This window comes from Theobroma cacao, chromosome 10 (genome assembly GCF_053813885.1).
Source record: "Theobroma cacao isolate CCN51 chromosome 10, ASM5381388v1, whole genome shotgun sequence".
Lineage (NCBI taxonomy): Eukaryota > Viridiplantae > Streptophyta > Magnoliopsida > Malvales > Malvaceae > Theobroma > Theobroma cacao.
The window spans coordinates 25511367-25537660 of record NC_142648.1 but is presented as its reverse complement, the minus strand read 5'-3'; the positions used below and the strand labels follow the sequence as shown (position 1 = coordinate 25537660).

Genomic DNA, 26294 nt, shown 5'->3' with positions numbered 1-26294 from the left:
TGTTGGTATGTATCAAATTTTAATTAGGCGTTATATGCATTAAAGAGAAATAATCGATTTATTAAAAGAGAAACAATAAATACTTATAAAATGATTATATTTATTATTCATACTATTTGTGAGTAGTTAGGCAATCAAAACTCCTCCGTAGCATTATCCTTATTCATAATTAATTTTTTTTGTAAAGCCATATTCATAATTAATAAAATGTTATTGTTAAAAATCTAATATCTTTTTGGATGAATTATCACACTTTATAAGATTTCATCTTAATTCATTTTGGATCTATTACTAGTCAAACTAGACACTCCCTCACAAAGCCCTCAACATCGTTAATGGATGTTAAAAATAACTAAACTACACATCAAGATAAAAAATTTAACTTGTTTATAACAATAATACATTTTTAATTACGCAACTTATTATTGGTATTTTGTTTTTGGGTACAACTAATTATTGTTATTTAAATAAACATTATACATAGGAAATGCTACATTGGATTGAATTTATAGCATGAAACATGCATTTAACAATTAGCTAAAAGAAATTGCTTCCGTCAATAAGCAAAGCTATTTTCTGTATCAAAGTTTGGTGCAAGGCTCCTCCATCTAATTTGTTGCAGATCATACTTTGCTTCCTTTTTATAAACATTTACTTTGAAATGAAAATAAAATAATTGAGAGGTAAAATGAAAGCTTAGAATCCATTTACCCCCGTCTCTTTTCCCAATACCATCTCCTGTTGTTAAAGCTGATCATTATCTTTATCTGCTTTCGATGAAGTATGAACTGTTTAGTAGCAACTCCACCTTTTGGTTGTCGCAATTATCACCTTTAACAATTATTAATTTTACAATTACTTAACATCAAAGCCGTGTAGCTCCATCGTAAAAGATTCCCCATTTTCTCTGTTCTTTACTTCTACTTCAAGTCTTTCACTGTTATCTCTACACCAGTTCACACTCAATCTCTCTCTGTTTTTGCAAGTCAGAAGCCATGTCTCTTATCGGAGAAGCTGCTCTAGTTGCGTTGTTTCGTAACTTAGCCTCTGCTGATATCCTCAACGTTGTCACTGAGAAGCAAGTTCGCGGGGAGCTCAAGAAGTGGAAAAAGATATTGCAGAGTATTCAAGCAGTGCTAGATGATGCCGAGGAGAAGCACATGGAGGGTCGGGAAGTGAAGGGATGGTTGGCCGAGCTCCAACACTTGGCATACGATGCAGATGATGTATTGGATGAGTTTGCTACTGAAGCTTTGAGACGCAAGTTGACCAGGGAACATCAAGACAGCTCAAGTAAGTTACAAAAGCTCCTTCATACTTACATTCCCCTATGTCATATGAAGAGTATAAAATTTATTTATTTATTGTAAATAATTTGGTTTTACAGTTCTTTTACAATTTTAGCCTTATGTATTGTTTAGAATTACAAACTATACCAGCAATATAAATAGCTCGCTTATGACTATTTCATTGAGGAATATAGATGCAGAATATTTTCCCATTCTCTGTTCTTGGTTCTTCGATTCTATGAAATGGCAGATTCTTCACATGGTATTAGAGCATCGATCCAGAGTTCTTAAACTATTTTTCTTTGATTTCTTGTAGGCCCATTCATATTTCTCCTTGTTATACAGTAACAGTGCTTATCTCAAGGATTACTATCGACGATTCAGCCATTGGGAGAATTGATCCTTCGTTATGATTTCTAGCAGATTATTTGGGGACCATATGAAGTTTCTACAATTTCAAGACATAGGTTTTTCCTTACCATTGTTGATGAATACACTAGGTTTACATGGGTATTTTTAATGAAATACAAGTCAGAAGTTTCCATGATTTTACCTGCATTTTATAATCTGATTGAATCAATTTAATGTTTCAATCAAACAAATAAGGTCAGATAATGGTTCAGAATTTAATCTCACTGATTTTTTTAGTTCTAAGGGAATTGTGCACCAACTTTCTTGTGTTGAGACCCCCCAACAAAACGGTATTGTTGAAAGAAAGCATCAACATCTTCTAGTTGTAGCTAGATCACTTTTATTGCAAGCTAATCTTCCTTTAAAATTTTGGGGGATGCAATTTTGGTTGCTGCTCATATAATAAATAGGGTGCCCACACCCGTTTTACATGATCAAACTCCATTTGAAAAACTTTTTCATAAACCACCTTCATATTCACATCTTAAAGTATTTGGTTCTCTATGTTTTGCATCAACTTTATCACACAACAGAAAGAAATTTGAACCTAGGGCTAGAAAATGTATTTTTTTGGGATATCCAGTAGTATTAAAGGTTACAAGCTTTATGACCTAGTTACACATAGTATCTTTGTTTCTAGAAATGTTATATTTCATGAATCTATATTTCCCTTTCAGCAACATCAATCAACTTCACGTTCTGTTTCTGATTTGTCTTCTTCACATGATGCTTTTTTACCTACCCACCCTTTAGTTGTTCCAGATACACATTTTGTTGATATTCCTTCTCAGCCAATATCTGACAATAATTCTGTTCCTGTTGTTGATAATTCTTTTGATTCTGTTGTTGATAATTCTTTTGATTCTGTTGTTGATACTTCTGCTTCTATTTCCAATATGGATTTGCATGATTTTAATGCTAATCTGCCTGAGTTGAGTGAACCTATAGTTCTACTTGCTGAAGAACCACATCTACATAATTCACCATCCAATATTAGAAAAAGCACTAGACAAAGACACCCACCAAAATACCTTGAGGCTTATCATTGTACCTTTCCTACACAGGCCAATTTTGTTACCAAATATCCCATCACCAAATATTTGTCTAGTAATCAACTCTCACCTGATCATAAAGTTTTTACAGTAGCTTTGTCTCATATACCGGAACCCACCTATTATCATCAAGCTGTAAAACATGTTCAATGGAGGGAGGCTATGTAATCTGAATTAGATGCTTTAAAGGCAAATGGGACATGGATAGTGGTACCTTTACCTCCTAATTCTCATGCTATTGGTTGTAAATGGGTCTACAAGGTTAAGCTAAATGCTGATGGCTCTGTTGAGAGATATAAAACCCGATTAGTAGCCAAGGGTTATAATCAAAGGGCAGGATTTGATTATCAAGAGACATTCAGTCCTATGGTGAAACATACCACTGTTCGGCTATTTTTAGCATTGGCAGCTATTAAAGGCTGATTTTTTACTCAGCTTGATATAAATAATGCTTTCTTGAATGGGGATTTAAATGAAACTGTTTTCATGGAGCTGCCACAAGGGTATTGTTTTAAGGGGGAGTGTCTTACCGGGTGTAAGATGGTGTGCAAATTGAATAAGTCATTGTGTGGACTTAAACAAGCATCACGATAGTGGAATTCGAAATTTACCACTTGTTTACTAGCTTATGGTTTTCAGCAATCCAAAACAGACTATTCTTTGTTTACCAAGACTACTCAAACAAGGGAATTCATTGCATTATTGATTTATGTGGACGATATTGTAATTCGCAGTACTTCAATGGATCTTACTAATGATGTTAAGGGTTATTTGAGTTCTAATTTCAAGCTTAAGGACTTAGGGAAACTTAAGTATTTTCTTGGTTTAGAAGTGGCAAGATCCAGCAAGGGAATTTTTCTTTGTCAAAGGAAGTATACTCTGGACATCTTAACAGAATATGGTTTATTGGGATCTAAACCAGTGTCTACACCGATTGAATATCATAATAAGTTGACAAAGGCCACAGATGAAGAACAATTGAAAGACAGTACTATGTATAGACAGCTGGTTGGAAGACTATTGTATCTTACTTTTACAAGACCAGATATTTCATACGCTGTTCACATACTCTCTCAGTATATGGACAAGCCAAGTGAGGCTCATTTACAAGCAGCTTTCAGAGTAATACGATATCTTAAAGCAGCTCCTGGTCAAGGCATTTTATTTTCTAGTGATTCTGATTTATTCCTACAAGCATATAGTGATAGTGATTGGGTTGGTTGCCCAGATACTAGAAGATCAATTACTGGTTTTGGTATATTGCTGGGAAACTCATTGATAAGTTGGAAAGCTAAAAAGCAGAGTATGGTAGCAAGGAGTTCTACTGAAGCTGAATATAGAGCAATGGCAGCAACTTGTTGTGAAGTGATTTGGTTACTGCATTTACTTATGGACTTCAGTATTGAACATTCAGGTGCAGTGAAATTACTTTGTGACAATCAATCAGCTCTTCATATTTGTCGGAATCTCATATTTCATGAGCGCACAAAACATATTGAGATGGATTGCCATTTTATTCGAGAGAAGGTAGCTGCAGGTCAAATTGATCCATCTTACATTCCTACCAAGTCCCAGCTTGCAGATCTTTTCACCAAAGCTTTACAACCTGGACCGTTTCATTCTCTATTACGCAAGATGAGTATTATTAACATACATAATACTCATCTTGAGGGGGAGTGAAGAGTATAAAATTTATTTATTTATTGTAAATAATTTGGTTTTACAGTTCTTTTACAATTTTAGCCTTATGTATTGTTTAGAATTACAAACTATACCAGCAATATAAATAGCTGGCTTCTGACTATTTCATTGAGGAATATAGATGCAGAATATTTTCCCATTCTTTGTTCTTGGTTCTTCGATTCTATGAAATGGCAGATTCTTCACATCATAATTGCTCATCTAATAGTGAGATGATGTACAAGATAAAAGAGATCACCACTAGATTTCAAGATCTAGCATAACGAAAGCCTCACTTGGCTTTGACTGAAATTGGTGGTGGAAGGCCTAAAACAGCAACGGAAAGGCCGCCAACCACATCCTTGGTGACTGAAACTGAAGTCTATGGACGGGAAAATGACAAAAATGAAATCCTTAAATTGATTTTTAGGCATGCTGGTGAAAAGCTTTGTGTGATTCCCATCGTTGGCATGGGAGGGGTTGGCAAGACAACTCTTGCTCAGCTTGTCTACAATGATAATGGCGTGGATAATTATTTTGATCTCAAAGTATGGGTATGCGTTTCTGAAATTTTTAATATCACGAATATAACGAGATCAATTTTGCTATCAGTTGATCGTGAATCTTGTAGTGCTAAAGATGATTTGAATAGACTTCAAACAGAATTGAAGAAGAAGCTGTCTGGAAAAAGACTACTTGTCATTTTGGATGATCTTTGGCATAAAAAGTATGAAGATTGGAAACGCCTACTAGCCCCTTTTGGGAAAGGAACAACAATTATTGTGACAACGCGTGATCGAAGTGTTTCGTTGATGACTAGAGAAACTGCCCCAGATGATTACAACTTGCAGAAGTTGTCAGATGAAACTTGTCTTTCTGTATTAACTCAACATGCATTAGGAGCAAAAGATTTCAGTGGGCATCTAAACTTAGAAGAAGTTGGTAGACAGATTGTGAAGAAGTGCAAGGGCTTGCCTTTGGCAGCTAAGACCATTGGAGGCCTTTTGCGTAATAAGGTGAACATTGATGCATGGAAAAATATACTGGAAAGTGAGATTTGGAATTTACCGAAGGAGAGTAACATAATTCCAGCTTTACGAATGAGCTACCATCATCTTCCTCCACTTTTAAAGCGATGTTTTGCTTACTGTGCCATACTTCCCAAAGACTATGAATTTACTGAGACAGAAATAGTCTGGTTATGGATGGCAGAAGGCTTTCTACAAGTGAGAGCTGAGAAGAAAAATGAAGATTTGGGTCAGGAGATCTTTCAAGAACTTGTATCAAGGTCAATTTTTGAAAGATCCAGTCAGGATAAGTCTCGATATGTAATGCATGATTTAATTAATGATTTGGCTCAATCAGTCACCGAAGGTTTATGCTTCAAAGTGAAGGGTGACAAGGAATTGAACATTTCCAATAATGCTCATCACTCATCTTACATTGGTGGTTCGGAAGATGGAATTAAAAAATTCCAAGTCTTTTATGGAAAGGAATGTTTAAGAACCTTCCTACCTTTGAAGATGCCATATAAAGGGTATTGCTATATATCTAATCAAGTTCTCAGTGATTTGTTGCCAAAATTGAAATGCTTAAGGGTGTTTTCTTTAGAAGGGTATCACTTGACTGAGTTACCTAATATCATTGGAGATTTGATACATTTGCGTTATCTCAATTTTTCTTACAATCATATCAAAACTCTACCTGATTCAATATGCAAGCTTTATAATTTACAGACTTTGATTTTGTGGAAGTGTTATCAGCTCGAGGAGTTTTCTTCAAAAATGAGAGATTTAATGAACCTAAGGCATCTTGATTTTAAAGGTGCAAATTCACAACTAAGGATGCCGATGGGAATTGGTGAGCTAACCAGTCTCCAAACATTGACAAGATTTGTTGTGAGTCAAGATAATGGCCTTCAGATACGAGAGATGGAGAAATTGTCTAATCTTAAGGGTGGACTTCTTATTTCAGGATTGGAGAACATTGTCCAAGCTCAAGATGCATTGGCAGCTAGGTTATGCAATAAGTCAAACATTTGTGATTTACCTTTGAAGTGGAAGTACTCCCATGACGATTTTGTAGCAGAAGAGATTCAAATGCACAAGGATGTGTTGAATTCACTCCGACCTCATACAATGCTTGAAAGGCTCACCATCAATAATTATGGAGGTGAAACATTCCCAAATTGGATAGGAGATCCTTCATTTCAAAAGCTATCACATTTGGGGCTAGATTATTGTCCAAATTGCACATCATTACTAGCAATTGGAAAATTACCATCGTTAAAATCCCTTTCTATCAAGGGGATGAGTAAGGTGACCACTGTGGGTTCAAACTTTTTTGGAGAAAATGCATCAATTGCATTTCCAAAACTAGAAGAATTATTTTTTTTATTAAATGCCTGAATGGAAGGAATGGGATCCTTGTGAAGTTGATGGACATGTGAAAAACTTCCAACAACTCCGCTTGCTCTCCATTTCAGATTGTCCCAAGTTGTTAGGAAGTTTACCTACTTGTCTTCCTTCCTTGGAGGAACTTGTGATTCTTCGATGTCAAAAACTGAGAAGTCTAGCTACTTGTCCTCCATTGAAGAAACTTGAGATTCGTCAATGTGGGCAATTGGTAGTTTCACTCTCTAGCCTTACAAAGTTGTGCAATTTAGAAATTGAAGAATGCCAAGAGGTGGTGGCTACAAGTTCTACAAATTTTGGCTTACTCATGAAAAGTGTCTCCCTTTTAAAAATTTCAAAATTCACTTGTCCAATGGATATGATGTTAGGGATGAGAAAAGCAGAATCTCTTTCTATAGGTAATTGTGAGGAGTTAATTTCTTCATGGCTGAAGTAAGAAGGATCCTCAGCACATCCGTCGGCTATTCGCTTTTTGAAAATTCAAAAGTATTCACAACTCGCTTCAATAGGCGTTGAGGACAAAAAGGAAGAGCAGATGCAATTGGGAATCCCTTGCAAGATTGAAGATTTGAGTATAACAGATTGCGAAAGGCTATCAGAAAGCCTACACAGCTACACAACCCTTAGGGTGCTACAAATTGAAGGATGCCCAAGATTGATTTCATTTACAAAGAGAAACTTGCCTGCAAATTTAAGAAGTTTAACCATTAGACATTGTGAGAATTTGCAATACTTACTGGATGAAAGAGAAAATGTCAACGTCAATGGCACATTTCTCCTAGAGAAATTGGAAATTAGTGGTTGTAAGTCTTTGATATCTTTATCTGCAGGGGGCGAGTTACAATTAAGGTTTGTAAGTTTATCCATTTTTGGTTATGACAATTTGCAGTACTTGCTGGATGAAAGAGAGAATATCAGCATAGAGCAATTGACTATTGGAGGTTGTCCGTCTTTGATATCTTTATCCGCAAGGGATGAGTTACCCGTTGATCTTCAAGATGTAATCATCTATGGTTGTCGCAAGTTAGCTTCCTTATTATCCAATGGCAAGTTACCTAAGGGGCTGAAATACCTTTCTATCAATAATTGCCCATCTTTAGAATGCATAACACCTGAAATTGAAGACAACTCTTCTCTTGAACAGATTGATATCGACTTTTGTAAAAATTTTAGATCTTTGCCTCGTGGATTCGACAAGCTCAACCTTCTTGAGGAGATTGATATTGGTAATTGTCCAAATCTGATTTCCTTCCCAGGAAGTGGATTGTTAACCCCCAAACTCAAAGAGCTCCGTCTTTTGAGTTGTGAAAAGCTCGGGGCCTTACCCAACTGCATGCACAACATTGTCTCTCTTGAAGAATTCTTTATATATGAATGTCCAAGTGTGGTATCTTTACCAGAAGAGGGGTTCCCTACCAATCTCATTTCACTTACAATCTGGCAACCCAATTTCTGCAAGTCAGTAATCGAGTGGGGTTTGCACAAACTCACCTCTCTTAACCATTTTCTCCATGAACGGTGCTTCTCTAGATGTGGTGTCATTCCCTCATGAAGAAATGCTTCTACCCCCCTCTCTCACCTCTCTCACCATCATCGATTTTCCCAACCTTGTAAGTCTGTCCTCCGAGGGCTTTCAACATCTCACCGCTCTCAAATCATTGCATATCGAAGATTGCTCAAATCCCTTCCGAAAAAGGGAATGTTTCCCTCACTTTTGCAACTAGAAATTTCTAGTTGTCCATTGCTAAAACAACGATGCAAGAAGGATGAAGTCCAAGAATGGCCCAATATTGCCCACGTAGCTGAAATTGGATTCGATCATTGTTTCAGCGCTTATTAAGGAGTCAAATTCGAAGTGATTTATGTTCGTAAATAGAAGGTTCGCAAAGAAATCAGGTATCTTTATGGCACTTGAAATTATATAATTAATTGTCATAAATATTCTCTGTATTTGGAGAACATACATTAAGTCAAGTGTTCAAGTGCTCTATTTTCATGATTAGTGTAGGTTCATTAGTTCAATACCATTTAAAAATCTTATTAAAAAGAATTGAGTTTGAGTAGCTTAAATACTTTCTAATGTATTGCCTAGATTACACCCTAACTACAATAGGCTACTGAACATAGAAAAAAAGGGAAAAAAAAAAAGTGATACTGATCTCATATTCTTCGTTTCACAGGCAAATTTCCATTGAGGTTGTTTGATCTGTGACAATGCTTATGGTAGCAGTACATTACCTAAATTCAAATAGATCAGGTATATACATAATTCCCTCTTTTTTTTCTCTGATTTCAATATGCTTTCCATTTGAAGCCCAGTGCATGCTCTAGCAAGAAGGAAAAGAATGGAAGGCTGAAAATGAAAGAAAAAAAATAAAAAAATAGAAAATTTACAAAGACAGAAGGAATCCTTATCTGGTGTAATGGTATAATTGAATACTTTGGTAATTTAAGGACACTATTTATGGACTCATTCTCCTATACTAGTTTTGTATTCATAAGTTAAGCTAGCTCTAAGTTGCATTTTCACCCAATTATTCATGTATTCTTTTATGTTTCTTATTTTCTTAATAGGCTTGACATAAATCTTAAATCAAATAGGTTTAGAAGAATGGAAAAGAAGAAGTTGTACAGCGGCTATCTGCAGAGACAATGTCCTGATGATTGACTAGCAAATTGCGTTGAGCTAATATAGAAGCTTCCTTGACTATAGTTGAAACATTTGCTATCCTGGCATATCCTCAACTTCTGGCACTATGATACATGATCTAAATAGTGTCACCCAGCAGTTATATTGATTAATTTGCCAATCAGGGGAACTACTTCGCTGCCTAAAGCATCCCAACTCTGAAAGTGAAAACTTTACTTTGAATGTAGTATGTTGGTGGGAAGAATATGCCTCCAGGTATTTAACTTCTCTCCATGCTTCTTCGCTGCAGAAAAACAAGGGTTTACCAATTGAATTTTCTGTTAATTATTTTGTTCTGTAAAATAATTGTGCCATCATCCTGAATGAATGCTAATATTCTCCTTGATTATTTAATGAACCCAACAGTGCAAAAAGTATAAAGATGAGAATGGTCAAAAATCACCACCATACGAGTAGTTTGCATATTCCTTGGTGTGATCTAGAGAAGAAAATAGGAAGATGGTTCATCTCTCAAGAAGAGAAGGTCGGTTACGATTAGACCAAGGTATGTCAATTTTGAAATATATAATTACATTCAGGATGGTCAATTTGAAATTTTATCTTCACAATGGTAGATATGGTACAACCATGAGATGATGGACAAAAGGTGAATTCTATGCACACACCGATATCTCTACTATCTCAACATTAAGCTTTATATAAAGAATAACCAAAGCCCAAGTTTTCAACCTTTTTTTCCACTATTATTTTGCATATTTCAGTTTCTCTACCATACTTTTTTGTTGAATGTTTGGCTAAGCCGATGTTGAGGAATCACGAGACCAATGGCAGAGAAGGAATAGAAGTATCCAAAAGGAGGAAGAAAAATCATGTAAGTTTCTACTAGTTCGGATTTGATTTAGATCAAATGAGTTAGTTAAATGTTTCTCATTTTTTGTTTTATCAAAATTGAAGTGAGCAAAACCAAAGTTTCAATTTTAAACATAACTACTAATAAACTCTTGGTTACTAAATTTTGGACAGCATTTCCAAAGCTCTGTTTCTTGGAAAAGAGTATATGTTTTTGCAGAGTTGTGAAGCTTTTGTCTTCCATCATGGAGCAAAATGGTTTTAATTTCAAGTTATTGGAACTTTCAGATAGTTCTCTCCAGGTTCGATAATATATAGATTCAATGTCTGCCATCATTTTTAAAGAAAAATCAAGATGAGAAGTTGTTGTTGCTGATTTCTATGGTTTAATTTGTTTTTCTAAATGCTTATATATTCATTTGTTCTTCATATGTATTTTTGGTCATTCACCAGCAGTCTAAGTCAAGAAAAATAAACTTTAGTTGTAACTATTGCATTGGATTGTTTACTAAAAGCTGGAGAATTTTATTTATTAATTTCATCATGGTAATGAACAGATGTTTGGCATTACTATCGTCTATGAAACATATTTCTTTCAGACGCCTGGTAAAACATTCCCTGCAGGACCATTTCAAGAAAGGTTTCAGGTATTAACACTTGGTCACTTCTGTATGAACCAAAGATATATAACTTTGATTTTAATTAGATGTTAATTCTAAGTTGCAAAGTGGCTTATGCTTGAACAGAACAGATCTGTTAATTCTTTTAAATTTTTATGTCTACAAATCATATTGGTTTCGGTGACTTCTTAGTAATATTTCTTTCAGAATCATTTCAAGATTGGTTTCAAATATATTAAATGATTGGTATATTGTTATATGCCTGGAGATTAATATGATATGTAATTTTGGTTTCAGTTTGAAGTCACAGAGGCTTGTGCCAGCAATTGGAGCAAACAAATTAGTCTGGAAAGACGCTAAAATAGGGAATGCTATTACTTATCCAAGTGGGCATTGCCTTCGCTGCTGCCACCCTCAATGCTTGTTATAACCCGGCCCATTGACCATATGCTGAGCTGAATGAGCAAACACCAAAATCTGCCTCAATCCCAATGAGTACTCAATTTCTGATAAATGATGAGAAATTAAAGTATGTATTGGCAACAACAGCATGACTGTGTCAAGGGAACAACAATTCCCCAAAGGGAAACATAGTTTGAAAATGGTAATGTTCCTATACACAGGAAGCTAAAAAGTTTTAGTTATTGCCAAGAAATCTTGTTGCAAAATGAAAACCTGATGTTGTGGAACTTGTCTGACAAGGTGAAGTAAACTTTATATTCTGAAGCCCTCAAAAATTCAATGGTGGTTTGAAGTTGTTCAGACAGCAGTTCCTTCCTTAAAAGGGGAATCTTTCCGCCTTCTCATCAGTGGTGCAAGCATGAATGATAAGATAGCTACTGACTGCCTCAAGCATGTTAAATCAGGTAATCTGGGACCTTCTGTAGAAACCAAATTGATGTTTTCTTCGTAAACTTTTTTGTAATATTTCAAGTTAAGAAGCTACCAATGGGTATTTCCCATATGTAGTTGATGCATTTCATATACTCTTTATCTGTTTCTACTAAAGTTTGTAGAATCATTTCTTCTTTCTCATATTATGTTTTCAAAGTAAAGGAGGTTTCTACTCTGTCAAATGGTTGATCTAATCTAAAGTACTTTTCAAGTTGCATATCAGGGTAAAATAGCCAGAATTCAGTTTTTGTTAATGAAGAGTGTGAATCACAATGCTTAAGCAATTTTGTATTCGATAACTTCAAGAGTCTTTTTTAATGTTCTATTGTCCATCTGGAAGTTTGAGTAGTTCCTGTCTCTCCTATTGATTTGTTTTATGTTTTTTGCATGAAAATGTCATAAATCAGGACCTTCATTTTGAGATTGGAAAGGTGAAAAGTGATATGTTGCTGTTTGCAGGCACTTTGGGAGGTTGCATGATTTGTGGGACAATGTTGATGGTAAGACAATGCTAATCTTGAAGGTAGAAGTTTATAGAACACTGTGTGCTTTACATATTTTAGTTCTCTTAGATAACTTCCTCTTGGTTGCGTGCTTCAAGGTAGTTCAAATGCTTTATACTTATATATATTTTCATCACAGAGATTCAGCCATTGAAAGGAAAAAGAGCATAATTAAAGAATACACCTCCTCATGGTAATGAACAGATGTTTGGCATTACTATTGTCTATGAAACATATTTGTTTCAGACTGCTGGTAAAACATTCCCTGCAGGACCATTTCAAGAAGGGTTTCAGGTATTAATACTTGGTCACTTCTGTTGACCCAAAGATATATAACTTTGATTTTAATTTGATGTTACTTCTAAAGTTGCTGAGGCTTATACTTGAGCAAAATGGATCTGTTAATTCTTTTAAATTTTTATGTCTACAAATCATATTGGTTTTAGTGACTTATTAAAATTTCTTGTAGAATCATTTCAAGATTGGTTTCGAATATATTGAATGATTGGTATATTGTAATATGCTTGAAAATTAATATGATATCTAATTTTGTTGTGGAACTTGTCTGACAGGGTGCAATGAACTTTATATTCCAAAGCCCTCAAAAACTCAATGGTGGTTCGAAGTTGTTCGGACAACAGTTCCTTCCCTAAAAGGGGAACCTTTCCTCCTTTGCATCAGTGGTGCAAGCATAAATGATAAGATAGCGAATGACTGCCTCAAGCATGTTAAATCGAGTAACCTGGAACCTTCTGTATAAATGAAATTGATATTCTCATTGTAGCAGTGCCAAGCTTTTTGTAATATTTCAATTTAAGAAGTTACCGATGGGTATTCCCCATTTGTAGTGTGATGAATTTCATATACTCTGCTTTTTCTGCTAAAGTTTGTAGAAGCCTTTCTTCTATATTGCTCATGTTATGTTCTGGAAGTAAAGGTTCTACTCTCTCAAATAATCTGAAGTTCTTTTAAATGGCCAGAATTCAGTTTTTGTATGATCACAATTCTTAAACATTTTTGTATTCGATAATTTCCAGAGTCGGTTTTTGAGGTTCTATTGTGCAATTATGTTAGAAGCTTTCTTTCTTTCTATCTCAATTCTTCATATTGATGCATAACATATCCTTTCATTACACATTACTCAAAGTAAGAGGCTTTACTTTAACATCCAACTCTTGATAGAAAAGTTTATATTCCCCTCCGATAGGCAATAGTTTCCTTAATTAGTTAATGTTTACATAGGGCTTTTCTTTAGATATATATATTGCTCATTCATAGGTGGTTTTATTATGTATCAAAGATATACAAAAGCCGATCAAAATAAAGAGATCAGTACAAGAGTAGCAAGAGGCACTCTAAACCGTAACACTCAAGAAAGTAAAGCACCCTATCACCTTATATGGAAACAAAACTGCCACCCTATCATCCTATTACCCCTTACAGAATATAGCATTACAATGAAAAAACCAACACCCCCCATAACACCATGTAGGAACATAACCTTATAATAACGGAATCCACAAATGAAACAAGTACACCATATTAATTCCTAGCCAATGTTGTCCAAACTGTGAATGATGGAAGAAAAGAAGTTGCAATTGTGCATAATTGGACACTTGAATTCCAAGAGGACCAAAATACAGCCCATAATCGAGCTCGTATTATCTCCAAGGACTCCACAACAATTAGCAAGTACTGGTTTTCCTCGAGCCGATCTATTCACATTAAGCTTTAATTCCCCTTCATGAGGAGGAATTCAAACAATAAAAGACCAACATTTAATCTTTCCAGTTCATTCCACCATCCATATTCCTCAATAGCCTCATTTCCATCACTTGCCCTCAACCAATCTCATCGTCACTAAGAAGAGAATTTTGATAAAAATAGAATTGTTCCTTGCAAGCCATAAGACCTATAAGGTAGCACCACATGCCATCACTCATCTTCTTTTCAATGCACTCCCATAAGACCAATCTTTTAAAGATCTAATGAAGGATTCAACCGAATATGGAATCACCTAGGTAAAGCCCCACCATTTTCTTTATATGTTGCAGATTGAAAGGATATACTTTTAGGCTCTGCTTTTCTTTACTTCTTCTAATGCCACCATCCTACAACAATTTAGAACGTTTCCAATTTCAAAAAATTAAACAAGACCAAATCCAGCCTTTCTCTATTGAAACAGTTGGAAGGGGTTCAACATAGCCAACATATATTGTGTCAAAGTTGATTACATGTTCATTTCTGGCTCAAGGTAGGGATGGCAAACTCCAAGCTGCTCCATGGATAAGTAGGTCGGGTTAGGACAGGACAGGGCAGTTATGGTATGTAATTGCCTCGCCCCACCCTGTCCTACCCCGCTTATATTATTATTTATTTTTTATATCCTTATATGTATATATTTACATATGTTTAACTAGTTAAATTTAAAAATTTATGTTGAATTTGAAAAGTTGAAATTTATTGTGATTGATATTATTATTTTATAAATCCTCTGAAAATTTACATTAATTTTGGTATACCAAAATTTGTATTGGACATTTATTTTCAATTTAATGTTATGATAGTTATATATTATTATGTAAATTGACCTGTATAAAAAATTATTGAAAGAAAAGATAGGACGAAAATAAATGTTAAAAAATCGATAACAGAATAGAGCGAGGGGCTTTGGTTGTCCAGGTGGGGTAGGAGGAGCGGATGAGGCAATCTCCTTTTCATTGCCATCCCTATTCAAAGATTGAGACTTCTGCATTATTATAGATTAATTTGGAAAGGATTAATTACATATTTGATAATTGATTTACAGTAAAATTGTAGATCTGATAAAAAGTTTAAAAACTCACAATATTCAAATTTTATTTTCATTTTAATTAACAAGATTAGTTAGATAGATGAAATTGAAAAATTTTTATCTTCTCTCACGTTTACATATCTAATGAATTCGAATTTCTTTCTTATCCATTCTTTTTTTCATCGACACACATTTCTTTCTCCAATTGTATTCTCTTTTCTCTTCAAAAATTTAGTCAAAAATCTTGAACTGCATTTCAATTTGTTAGGTGATCAGCGTTGTACGTTTTGTATACATGAGCACATACACTCTAAATCTATTTTATATTCTTCTCTCTGTTTCATATCAGCTTTGTTTCCTTTATTAAGTGTTTAGTAAAATCTCATATGGATTGAGCAAAATAAACAAATTCTATTATTACATTTCATTCTATACTCCTCCAATATCTCTGATATCTCTCCTTATTTTAAGTTTGGTTTGTCCAGAAATAAAACCTAATTATTTGAAATGGGATGGTGTTGGTTGAAAATATGAAAAAAAAAAAAGAATTTAATGAGATAATTCATAAATTTGAAAATATTATTTTTCATGCAAGTCGCATGCTTAATATACAAGATCATCCAGATTGAAAGTATATTATTTATGTAAATATCTACTTGAAACACTAGAAGAGATTATCATGAAATGTGGCTGAGAAGACGGTTGGAATTAAGGAGAATGAAAGGGATAATTGAAAGAGATTAGAGAAATAGAAGAGCTTATATGAGAGACAAAACTGTGGTGGGGAGGGATAATGTTGGATTTATGGCTCGACATGGCGAAATATCACTTTATCATACTCTTTCTTCCAACAATCTATTACTATATATAAAGGTAAGGTAACAATTGCATTGTTCATGACCTTAAGTAAGGGCCTAATTGAATGACAAATGCTGCCACATTCTTTTAATTGCATCATCTAGAGGCTTCTACATGCCTCTAGCATTGCTTTTTTTAATCTTATGCGTTTGCAGACACGTGGGAGAAATCAAGGAGGCTTCCACACTCCTCTGGCTTTGGTCTTATTTTTTTTCTTAAAAAATATTTTTTTAGGACATATATTATTGTTTGATTGGGGATTAGAGCTGCAAATAAGATACAATAAAGGTATGAATTTTTACAAGGACTCTTGGAAAATAATCTTTTGTCCTCGTTTGGTGTTCTTTCAATAATTTTATGTCACATCTTTACTAAATTTATCAGGTTAATGACTTTTAACTACATTGTATCCCATTATCCTTCATTTGCAAAACAAAATTACAAAATTCTTGAGTAACAAAACCATGAAAATTATTTTGAAAGAATGAGAGAAACTTGATTCAATATTTTTTCAAAATCTCCAATTTTTTTCCAAGCAAAAAAAGAGAAGAACTTTTCCTTCAAATCACCAATTTCCTCCAAATTAGATAATTAGACTATTATTTCAGATAAACAAAATACTCAATTTTCCTTTTCTTTAAAATCCCGAATTTTCTCTCCCTTTTTCTTCAAAATCCCTAACTTCCTCCAAACCTTGAAGCTTCTTTGCTGCAATTATCAATGCCATTTTTTAGCAAAATTTGTGTAAATGAATTTCTATCTTTTTCATTAATTAAATAAAATTTCTTTGCTTCTTTTTTTAATTTAATTTCCCTGCCATAAGATATGCATAGACATGGCTCAGGGAGCATGCATTACATTGTGGAGATAAAATTTGAGTCGCATAAGGAGAATTATAGTAGTAATTATTGATGTAGATAGTCCAATAGTCTAACAAGTAATTTTAATATTTAATATTTTTCTTATTTAGTATTTAGTATTTAGGATTTTTTTTACTTTATTTTACTTGGATGACAAGTAAATATGAGTTTACAAATTTACTTTTCTTATACTTCAAGGAGGTCTAGGTAGCATGCTTCCTTATTTTAATTTACTTTACTTGCACTCCAAAGTTAGATTAAGTAAGATTAAACTATTATAAATAACACTCTTAAACTTAGCTATTAGACAACTAATTTTTTAAATTATTGAATAATATTCTATTTTCTCTCAAATTTTGAGTGTAAGCTTTCGTATTTAAAACTTGGTTATCAATTTTAAAAGCTCTATCGAGTGCAAGTTTTTATTTTCACGTTAACTTGCTGCGTCAATTATACTTATCAATCTAAGACTTTTTGAACCAAATGAATAGCAATTTTAATATTCATTGCTATTAATATCTTTGTGGGTGAGATTTTTGCAAAATTTTTTAATATTTATTTTCAATTTTCATATGAAATTCAATGCAAAAGAACTCAATGTAGCTAAGGTTCAAATAATTTCCAATTGTTTAAATTGATTATTTGTTAGCACTTGCTTCTTTTATCTCTATTAATGAATTTGGTCCCATCAGGAAGTTGACAGGTTCTTGACCGATTAGATCTCAAACAGTTCTAAATTTGTTTTTAGACCAAACATGGTTCTGGATTTAATCACTCCAGTCCAAGTTTTAAAACATTGGCATAGGTTAACTTAGCGTCTCAATTAAAATTCCAAGGCTATATATATAACTTTTTTTTTAGTAAAGTGAACATTATTAATCAAATGTCTTTGGTAAAATAATACTGAAACAAGTATTTAACCTTTGAATTGAGCAGATAAAGACTTGTGTTCAGATTTAGTGACATTCTGATGCCCCACGAGAAGTCCAACCATTACGATGGTTAGAATTTTACTACAGACCGTAACATTGGGTGCTGTGATATGAGGAATTTACATCGGATGAGCCACCAAGACCCGGCTGGTTTTGCTTCCTGTATTAAGAATGGTCTCACATGGAAAGTGGCGTTCTTTGCCATCTCTTGGGGAATTTGGCTTGCAAGGAATGAGTTGGTTTTCAAGAGTAAAGAATTTGGGGAATTTGGCTTGCAAGGAATGAGCTGGTTTTCAGAGGTAAAGAATGGAACGCATTGATGGTTTGAGTTTATTAAAATCATAATGGCATGGTGGATTAATTAAGGCCAAATGGCCTAATCTGAATATTTCTATGGGTGATATAATCAGGCTGTCCAGCGAAGCTAGGACACCTTTGGCCTGCGGCAAAGTTACGAGAATGAGGGAGTGGGTTAAACCTGAAGAAGGGTGGGTCAAATTCAATAATGGAGCATTACGTGGTAACCCGGGTGACGCTGGGATAGGTGGAATCCTCAGAGATCATAGAGGTACGATCCTTGCTCTCTTTTCTAACGATGTGGGGGTTATAGATTCTAACATGGCTGAGTCCTTGGTGGTTAAAGAGGCTGTCCATCTTCAGTGTGTTTGCCTGGACGAATTGTTGCCTTAAGATTGAGTCTGACTAGGCTAATGTGGTTAAATGGGTTCAAAAACCCCATGAGGTTCCTCGGAGGTTGCGAAAGGTGTTAATGTTGATATCCAATTTGCTTGGCCTGATCCGAAGTTGGAGGATTAGACATACGCCCTGATCAGCAATTGGTGAAGATGATAATCTAGCCAAAAGTGGAGTACATAGGCCACTGGATTTCTTATGGACTAATCCTGATAATGTGCTGGCCCCATGTGAATTTGATAATGTGTTGGAATCTGGTTAATTTGTATAGTGTATATAGTTTTGGCTTACATGACGATGGAAGCAGGTTGTCGGAATCTGATGATCCTTTTTCTGATTAGGATGCCTCTGTTTGATCGATGTGTATCTAAACTATGTTGTCTGGGTACCAGCATACCTGGTCGAGAGGGTTATGTTGACCCTTCTTGTTGTCGGCCTGCTGGGTGCGAAGTGCGAACAACAATCAGCAGGGGTCTGTTTTGAGGTGGTCTCGACATGCAGGTCTTGTTTTTGTATGCCTGCATCCTTGTTGATTTTGCATTATCAAGGTATAATACTACATCATTTAAAAAAAAAAAAAAAACCTCTACAGAATCCCACATTTTGCATGCAGTCTTGCGAGTCCCTCATGGCCCATGATATCATCCTCTCTTATCATAGTGGCGGAGTCAAGGTGGTGGTGGGGTGGTGTTTTTTAGCCTTTTTTTTATTATTATTATTATATTTATAAAATTTTATATTTTATCACTGGTTTCACCGGCTAATTCCAAGCTCTGTTTTCTCTGGGATGAGCCTGCCGGTCGCACTCACATGTGGCTTCACTACACTAAATTCTCGGTTTGCCATGGTGATTCTCCGCACATCGTTATTGAGGACCAACAAAAGGTTTACATCGAGGCCTATTTTATGGTCAACGTTGTAGCATTGTAAGTGTTTAGCTTTTCTGTCATTTTAGCATCATGCATGCCAGTTTTTCCAGCTTATCAATTATGTCTATGGACTAACTTTAACCATGTCTATTGGTAGTGATCCATGTTCAGATGAAGAGAGCAGCAGCTGCGCTAGTTCTCTCTTTTTGTAAGAGTAGATGTTGCCTTCTCAAGGGAAGAATATTCTGTATTCCATTACAGTTATGGTATGCTTGGAGTAAGAGTTTGGATATCCTTAATTACATGCAATAAAACTAGATGGATTAAATACATTTTTTTGGTAAAATTCAAAGGCATTTTTAGATATTATTCCTTCAGTGGCTGAGTTTTTCCCATCTCTTTTTCCTAGTGTTTTATTTGTAACTTTTCTTTTATATTTAGATTTTATAGTTTTAATTATCTCTTACAAATTCTAATTCGGATCATTTTGAATTTAAATTTTTAAGTTTGAGCAATTCAAAAATAGATTGATTTGAATTCGAATTATGCACAAATCAAGAAAATTTTTTTAATTTGTTCAACTTTACCATCTCTACTCATGGTACTAGTGTCAAAAGATTATGAAATTGGAAAATTGAACGTTTGAAAGATATTCTATGTTTTTTGCACTTGATCAGTTGTTATTGCTCAAGCTTTATTACACTACATATATATTATATGCTTGATATTCAAGTTCTGAGACTATGGGTACAACCAAAGGTAAACGAACACCATCAAGGTTGTGAAAGCATCCCATAGATGGTCCATTTCTATCAATGAATAGAAACTATATCAGAACTAGCAGCCATGCCAGGTGCATCTAAAGCAGTGTTCAGTCTTGACTGTGCAAAGCCCTCAAAGAATAAAGAACATAACCTCTCAAGTGAAAATAACAAGAAAAAATTATTGGATCGTTAACCAAGATGAGCATAAAAATTTGTTTATTCCAGACTGAAATAGATGATGGGAAAAGATTCGGTATTCTTCACAGGTATCCAACTTTATGTTAAAATGGTACAAAGGACAACTGGGAAAAGTGCAGGAACAAAGGTTTCAAGAACTGTGACAGAGTTCTCGCCCAATTGCTGCACATGTACACTCGAGAAGGCCCTCAGCAAGCATCTTAGAGAATCACACATGCTACAGAGATTTTGACTAATGCTTCATGAAAGACCAATAACCTTTCCAGTGGTCGTGTCAAGATCAATTTCATAGAAGCAAGGCCTTGTTGGTAGCCCTGGCATTGTGCTCATTGTACCAACTAAGGGGTAAATAAACCCAGCTCCTATGCTGGCTCTCACATCCCTTATTGGTAAGATAAATCCGCTTGGTGCTCCTTTCTCAGAGGCAATGTGTGAAAATGAGTACTGGGTTTTGGCCATGCAGATTGGTAGACCAGAAAACCCTTGTCTGCTGCACATCTCGATCTGTTTTTCAGCCTGGTTGGACAAAAAGAAAGGACTCATGTCAAAAAGACAAGAAGAAACTCCTGAATGGTTTTGTGAGTTAAAAAAACAATAGAAAATTGACAATGAGGTGTTCAATTAAAAGAATTAATTGCAATATAAAATGGAAGGAACTGATGAAAGATCTATGGAGAGTTTACCTGCTCTGTGTATTCGACACCACTGGCACCATATGACCTTGCTATTGCCTCTATTTTCTCTTTAATACTAATATCCAGAGGATATAGGAACCTCAGTGGCTGTGTCACATTCTCACAGGCCCTTTGAACAGCAACTCCAAGGTCCACCTGACAATTAAAATTAAGATTAGAGGAATCAACGGCACTACGTTCTAATACACACATAGTTTGAACTTCAAGATTTGCAACCATAACATTTTCTCTTAAGTTAACGTTGAATATGCACTACTTAGTAGCATGTATGTCAGATTGCCCAAGGTCCATTTTCATTCAATAAAATGATTATTGTCAAAGCTACCCCAGAAAGGAGGGATTTCACAAAGAAATCTAAAGATTTGGAGGCAAACAGTGATGCTGATCCAGAGCAAGTGCCTCTGCTGGATGGTACAATTAGAAGTTACAGCTTTAAAAAGAGAGAAACCATAGGGCGTAGTTCGTTGACAAAACCAGTTATGTGTCAATCATACTGTTTGACATGGGGTGAGTGCAAGATTGAAAAAAAGGCAGAGTGCCGAATCTGTTAAATTAGATGGACCTAGGTACTTAAAATGCATAGGCGATGAGATGCCATGAGGGTGAAACAAAGAGGCTAATTCTAAAGAGTGCACATTTGGGCAGATCATTATGTATTTGTGGAAACAGATTGATAGGGGGAAGACACTAACCGCTCCTTTACCACCATGAGCATGGTGAGTACAGATTACAGCATCAAATGCTCCAGCAGCCAATGCCGCATTTCTAACTGCATTCATTTCTGCTTCAGTATCAGTTGAAAACTTGTTGACAGCAACAACAACATTTACACCATAAGCCTTAGTGTTTGCAATATGCCTGGCCAAATTCACGCAACCAGCTTCCACCAGAGAAACATTCTCATTTACATAGGCATGGTCAAGAGGCTTTCCAGCAACAACTTCAGGGCCACCACCATGCATTTTCAAGGCCCTTATTGTTGCCACAATAATAGCACACTGAGGTATTAGACCACTGTATCGGCACTTGATATTCATGAACTTTTCTGTTCCAATATCAGCACCAAAACCTGCTTCAGTGACCACAAACCCACCTGGTCCCACCAGCTTCAATGCAATTTTATCAGCCACGATAGAAGAATTACCATGGGCAATGTTTGCAAATGGACCAGCATGAACAAGAACAGGGGTTCCCTCAAGGGTCTGCATTAGAGTAGGGTTGATGGCATCCTTCATAAGCACTGTTAAAGCACCTCCAACACCAAGATCATCAGCAGTTATAGGATCACCAGCCTTGCTATTTCCAATTACCATTTTTCCAAGCCGCTCTCTCATATCAGCAAGAGATGTTGTTAGGGCTAAAACTGCCATTATCTCACTAGCAACTGAAATATCAAATCCTGTTTCCCTTACCATCCCCTTTTCTTCTGGGCCCTGGCCAACAGTGATTTTCCTCAAGAACCGATCATTTACATCCATCACTCTTCTCCATGTAATAGAATTGGGGTCAATATCAAGCCTAGAAAATTTTTTAACTTCTTCTGGTGTAAGGTCCTCAGGATGTGTTTTGGAGATGCCAAGCTTCTTCAGTCGTCTAAACATGATATCACTGAATTTCCTTTTTCCATCTTTATTTGGTGGGCATAATCGATTAAAGAGAGCCTTATCTGATTGGGATGACTCATGAAAAATCCTAGTATCAATGGCAGCAGCAAGCAGATTGTTTGCAGCTGTTATTGCATGAATATCTCCAGTTAGATGAAGATTAAACTCATCCATCGGGATCACCTGACTGTAGCCTCCGCCAGCTGCACCTCCTTTTATTCCAAAAGTTGGTCCTTGTGATGGTTGGCGAAGACAGGTAACAACCTATCAGGATGGATTAAGTAGTTAAAACATAAGATTGTCAAGTTTGAAACTTCTGTATCCATGTCCAGCTATAAATAGTTCTAATCTCTCACCAGTAAACTTGCACAAGGAGAATTGAAAAACATAAAAAAGAGTTAGCTTCATCAAGGACATTTGCTAACTAGGCTTCTAAACTAATATTTCAAGATATACATAGGTCACATAACTGTAGATCAAGAATATCTAAAAAGTCAAAATGATACTAATGCAGTAATTCTCAGATTTGAAATTCTTTCAAACTAAATTTACACAGGAAGAAACTGAAAAAGCCATTCCCAATCACAATGATAGCTTCAATTGTTGAGATTGCTTTACAGGCTCATTTAGGAATAAGCAATTTTATACATCAAGAATCATGGCATTTATTCTCTGCCATTTATGAAGTTAGCTTGAAATATATTACTTTGAGCAAAAATTGTCCCATCTGCCAAGATTCCAATGTCAAAGCTGTCCGTTTAACAAAATAAGAGAGCTTTTACAGTTCTAATGTATTTCAATGTATGCTGCAAAACAAGAAACAACAACAACAGAGGATCTAGAACGCAATAAAAAACCCTCAATAAGTTCAATGTATAATCTTATATCCCAGAAAGAGCTAGAGCAGCACCATTTCATTTGGCAATTTCCTATATATAAAAATATCATTAAGTGTGAATAATGAAATGACTACCTTTTTATCAAGAAAAGCACCCAAAGCTTGGCACAGACCAACTGTAGTAGTGGACTTGCCTTCTCCAAGTGGAGTTGGAGTAATTCCCCCGACTACCACATAATAACCATCTTCAGATCCTTGAAGCTCATCAAGCACGGATAACAACACCTATAAACCAAATCACCCAAGTAAATCAAATTCAAATCCCAACATTCAGTTGCTAACATAAATAAGGAAAGAGCATACAAACAAATGGTTTTCTCCTGGACTTTTAAATCTTTTAAACACTCAATCAACTATACTTCATCTCAAATAAGTCAAAATCAAAAGAAAATAAGAATTCTCTTCTTTTCCATTTCCTGCATTATCTTTGAAGCAACAGAGCATGTGTCAAATCTGGCATTTTAAGTATTCAACAACCAAAGAGAAAAGTTTTAATTTGGCAGTTGAGAAAATCCAGAAAAATCATGGAAAAAGATAAAATTTTTAAGTCTGATCTTATTATTCAATTTTCTACTTTTACCATTTTTCAATTTCAAAATGACAACCAACCGACTAAATCAATCATTACAGAATCCAAAGTTTCATATCTTGGCCATCTCTAAACAACAAAACAAACGATCAACCAAAATAAACAACTAAAATGCATAGAATAACATACATCAAAATCCAATGAAATGGGCATATGAGAATTATCATAACAACTAAAAGGAAACAAAGAAAAGACCTTGGCTTTGTATTTGCCATAAAGATCATAATGGTTGGAACTGAGATTCAGATCCTTAGCAATCTCAGAAATATGAAATGGTTCAACTGAGTTTGCAATATCTATGTCTGCTGGCACTGGTGACACCACCTCCAACTTCCTCACACTTCTTGAACTCATTTTCCTTTTTCTTAGGTCTAAATTTTTTTGGTTGGTCTAATCTGGGTTTCCTTCAAAATCCACCAATCTGCATTCTAGAACACAAAAATCGGCACAAAATTATCGAAAGCAAGGAGAACAAAACAAAAGAAGGAAAAGTCTAAAACATGCGAGTGTGTGCCTTTTTCTTTATTTCTCTTATCTAAGTGAGGTGGCAAATGGGAAGGGAAGGAGCAGAGAAGTAAGTGTTACTGTGCAATGTCATGACTGTGATGCATTATTGAAGTTTGATTGGTTTTTGAGGTTCCATTTTTCTTATGTGGCAGTGGGTGGAGGTTGACTGTGACAGATGAAGCTGTGAATTTAGCATAACGAGCATCCACGTTTGGACCGGATACGGTGAAGAATCCTGCGGAAAACTTTGCATTCATAGGATTTTTGTTTGGGGAAATGAACCAATTTCATATATTGTCTGTATTTATATTTTTTAATCCTTTATATATGCATTTATATCCAAATTTTTTAACACCTAAAATTTTTATTTTTTTTTACATTTTATATCATTTTTTAACATTTTTTTTATTTTTTATATTAAAAAGTATGGTTTATAAATATTCTAATATAAATTTTAAAAAATTTAAAAAATACTAAAACTAAAGTTTTTTTTTTCAAATTATTCATCAAATTAAAAATATACATTCAATCAACGAAAGAGTAAGCAAAATGTTTTTCTTTTTAATACTAGACTTAGTGAAATGTTTATCGATAATTTATTGACACTCGTTGAAGTGATATTTATAAAAAAACTTATATGTAATCAATACATTGCAAAGTCATTTATTAAATTTGGTGAAAATAATACAAAATAAAAAAAAATTCAAAATAGTATTTTAACTATTTACTATGATAATAAAAAAGTAATAATAAGAAAGATATTAAAAATTACAGCCCCGTACATTTAATTCTAAATATTTTTACTTTTAATGAACAATTGATTATTTCTCCTTTATTATCATGATGACTTTCAATTAAGAAGATGTCATTTTTTTTGTTGACTGACAATATATAGATAGAAATGTTCATGGACCAAATTGATTCTCCCTTGATTAACACCTCTAAAATCCTGCCCTAAACTCGGTCAGAAGACTATTTAAGTCATTTAATTTAAATTTATTATTAAAATATATTAATTAATATGTAATTGTTATTATGTCAACAGTTACTTCAAGATTGTCCTTTTTAATTGTTGATTTAGCAACTTGACTATTCTTTCCCAACAATTCAAGCCATTTGAATTTATGCGTTGCAAGAGACAATATTAATCATATTAATCGATTTAAAAGAAACAAATAATTTACAAATTAAGAATGCGTTTGATTAATCTTAGAGAGAACATTACAAAATTTAAAGTTCGAGTCTTTTATTAAAAAAATTTTAATAAAATCTTCAATTTTTAATTCAAGCCATAAAAATAAATTGATACGTATTGAACGGAAGTGTATATATTACATTTTTTATATAAATTGAAATTTACATCCAAGCATTTAGGTTTAATTTCAAAGATACATTCAAAACCTTTTTGCCCGAAATTAAAAACAATTAAGAAGTAATAATGTGAAGTCATTTGCTTTCTTTTTTACAGCAACTTGTGAGGAAGCAAGAAACAAATAAGTGTAAAATGCAACAAAATCAACAAGGAAAAAATATAAAAGAATATGGGGTTTCGTGTACCCGAAGACAAAGTTAAACGATAGAAATTAGCCATACATGTCCATTGGAAAAATGAAAATGAAATCTGACCAACATTGTTATTAAGAAATACTGTAGTCAATTCGGCCAACAACT

The 26294-nt window shown here is 34.5% G+C and overlaps 1 protein-coding gene and 1 pseudogene across 2 annotated transcripts; one reads left to right on the top strand and one right to left on the bottom strand.

The window, feature by feature from the left end:
* The first annotated feature begins 929 nt into the window (after positions 1–929).
* LOC108663788 (putative disease resistance RPP13-like protein 1) lies at positions 930–13247 on the top strand (annotated as a pseudogene). Its single transcript, XR_016028796.1, has 15 exons — positions 930–1366; positions 4662–7001; positions 7062–7160; positions 7284–8742; positions 9027–9103; positions 9448–9751; positions 9902–10040; positions 10258–10367; positions 10520–10647; positions 10903–10992; positions 11263–11569; positions 11668–11831; positions 12319–12382; positions 12502–12656; positions 12935–13247. The product of XR_016028796.1 is annotated as a putative disease resistance RPP13-like protein 1 (transcript).
* Positions 13248–20331: 7084 nt separating this feature from the next.
* Positions 20332–24626, bottom strand: THFS (10-formyltetrahydrofolate synthetase). The gene is made up of 5 exons (XM_018129289.2): positions 24312–24626; positions 23603–23752; positions 21718–22893; positions 21014–21160; positions 20332–20846 (listed from the first exon to the last, which is right to left on the bottom strand). Exons 1-5 carry the CDS (start codon positions 24468–24470, stop codon positions 20571–20573), a joined length of 1908 nt encoding a protein of 635 aa, XP_017984778.1. The 5' UTR covers positions 24471–24626; the 3' UTR covers positions 20332–20570.
* Between the last annotated feature and the right edge of the window lie 1668 nt (positions 24627–26294).

What these genes read in the sequence shown, in the direction of transcription:
- THFS (XM_018129289.2), bottom strand. Translation starts at nt 24,470, where the DNA reads ATGAGTTCAAGAAGTGTGAGGAAGTTGGAGGTGGTGTCACCAGTGCCA. An exon ending in ATGGCAAATACAAAGCCAAG is followed by an intron (nt 23,753 to 24,311) that starts GTCTTTTCTTTG and finishes TTTGGTTTATAG; the next exon opens with GTGTTGTTATCCGTGCTTGA. An exon ending in CTCATGGTGGTAAAGGAGCG is followed by an intron (nt 21,161 to 21,717) that starts GTTAGTGTCTTC and finishes TTTAATTGTCAG; the next exon opens with GTGGACCTTGGAGTTGCTGT.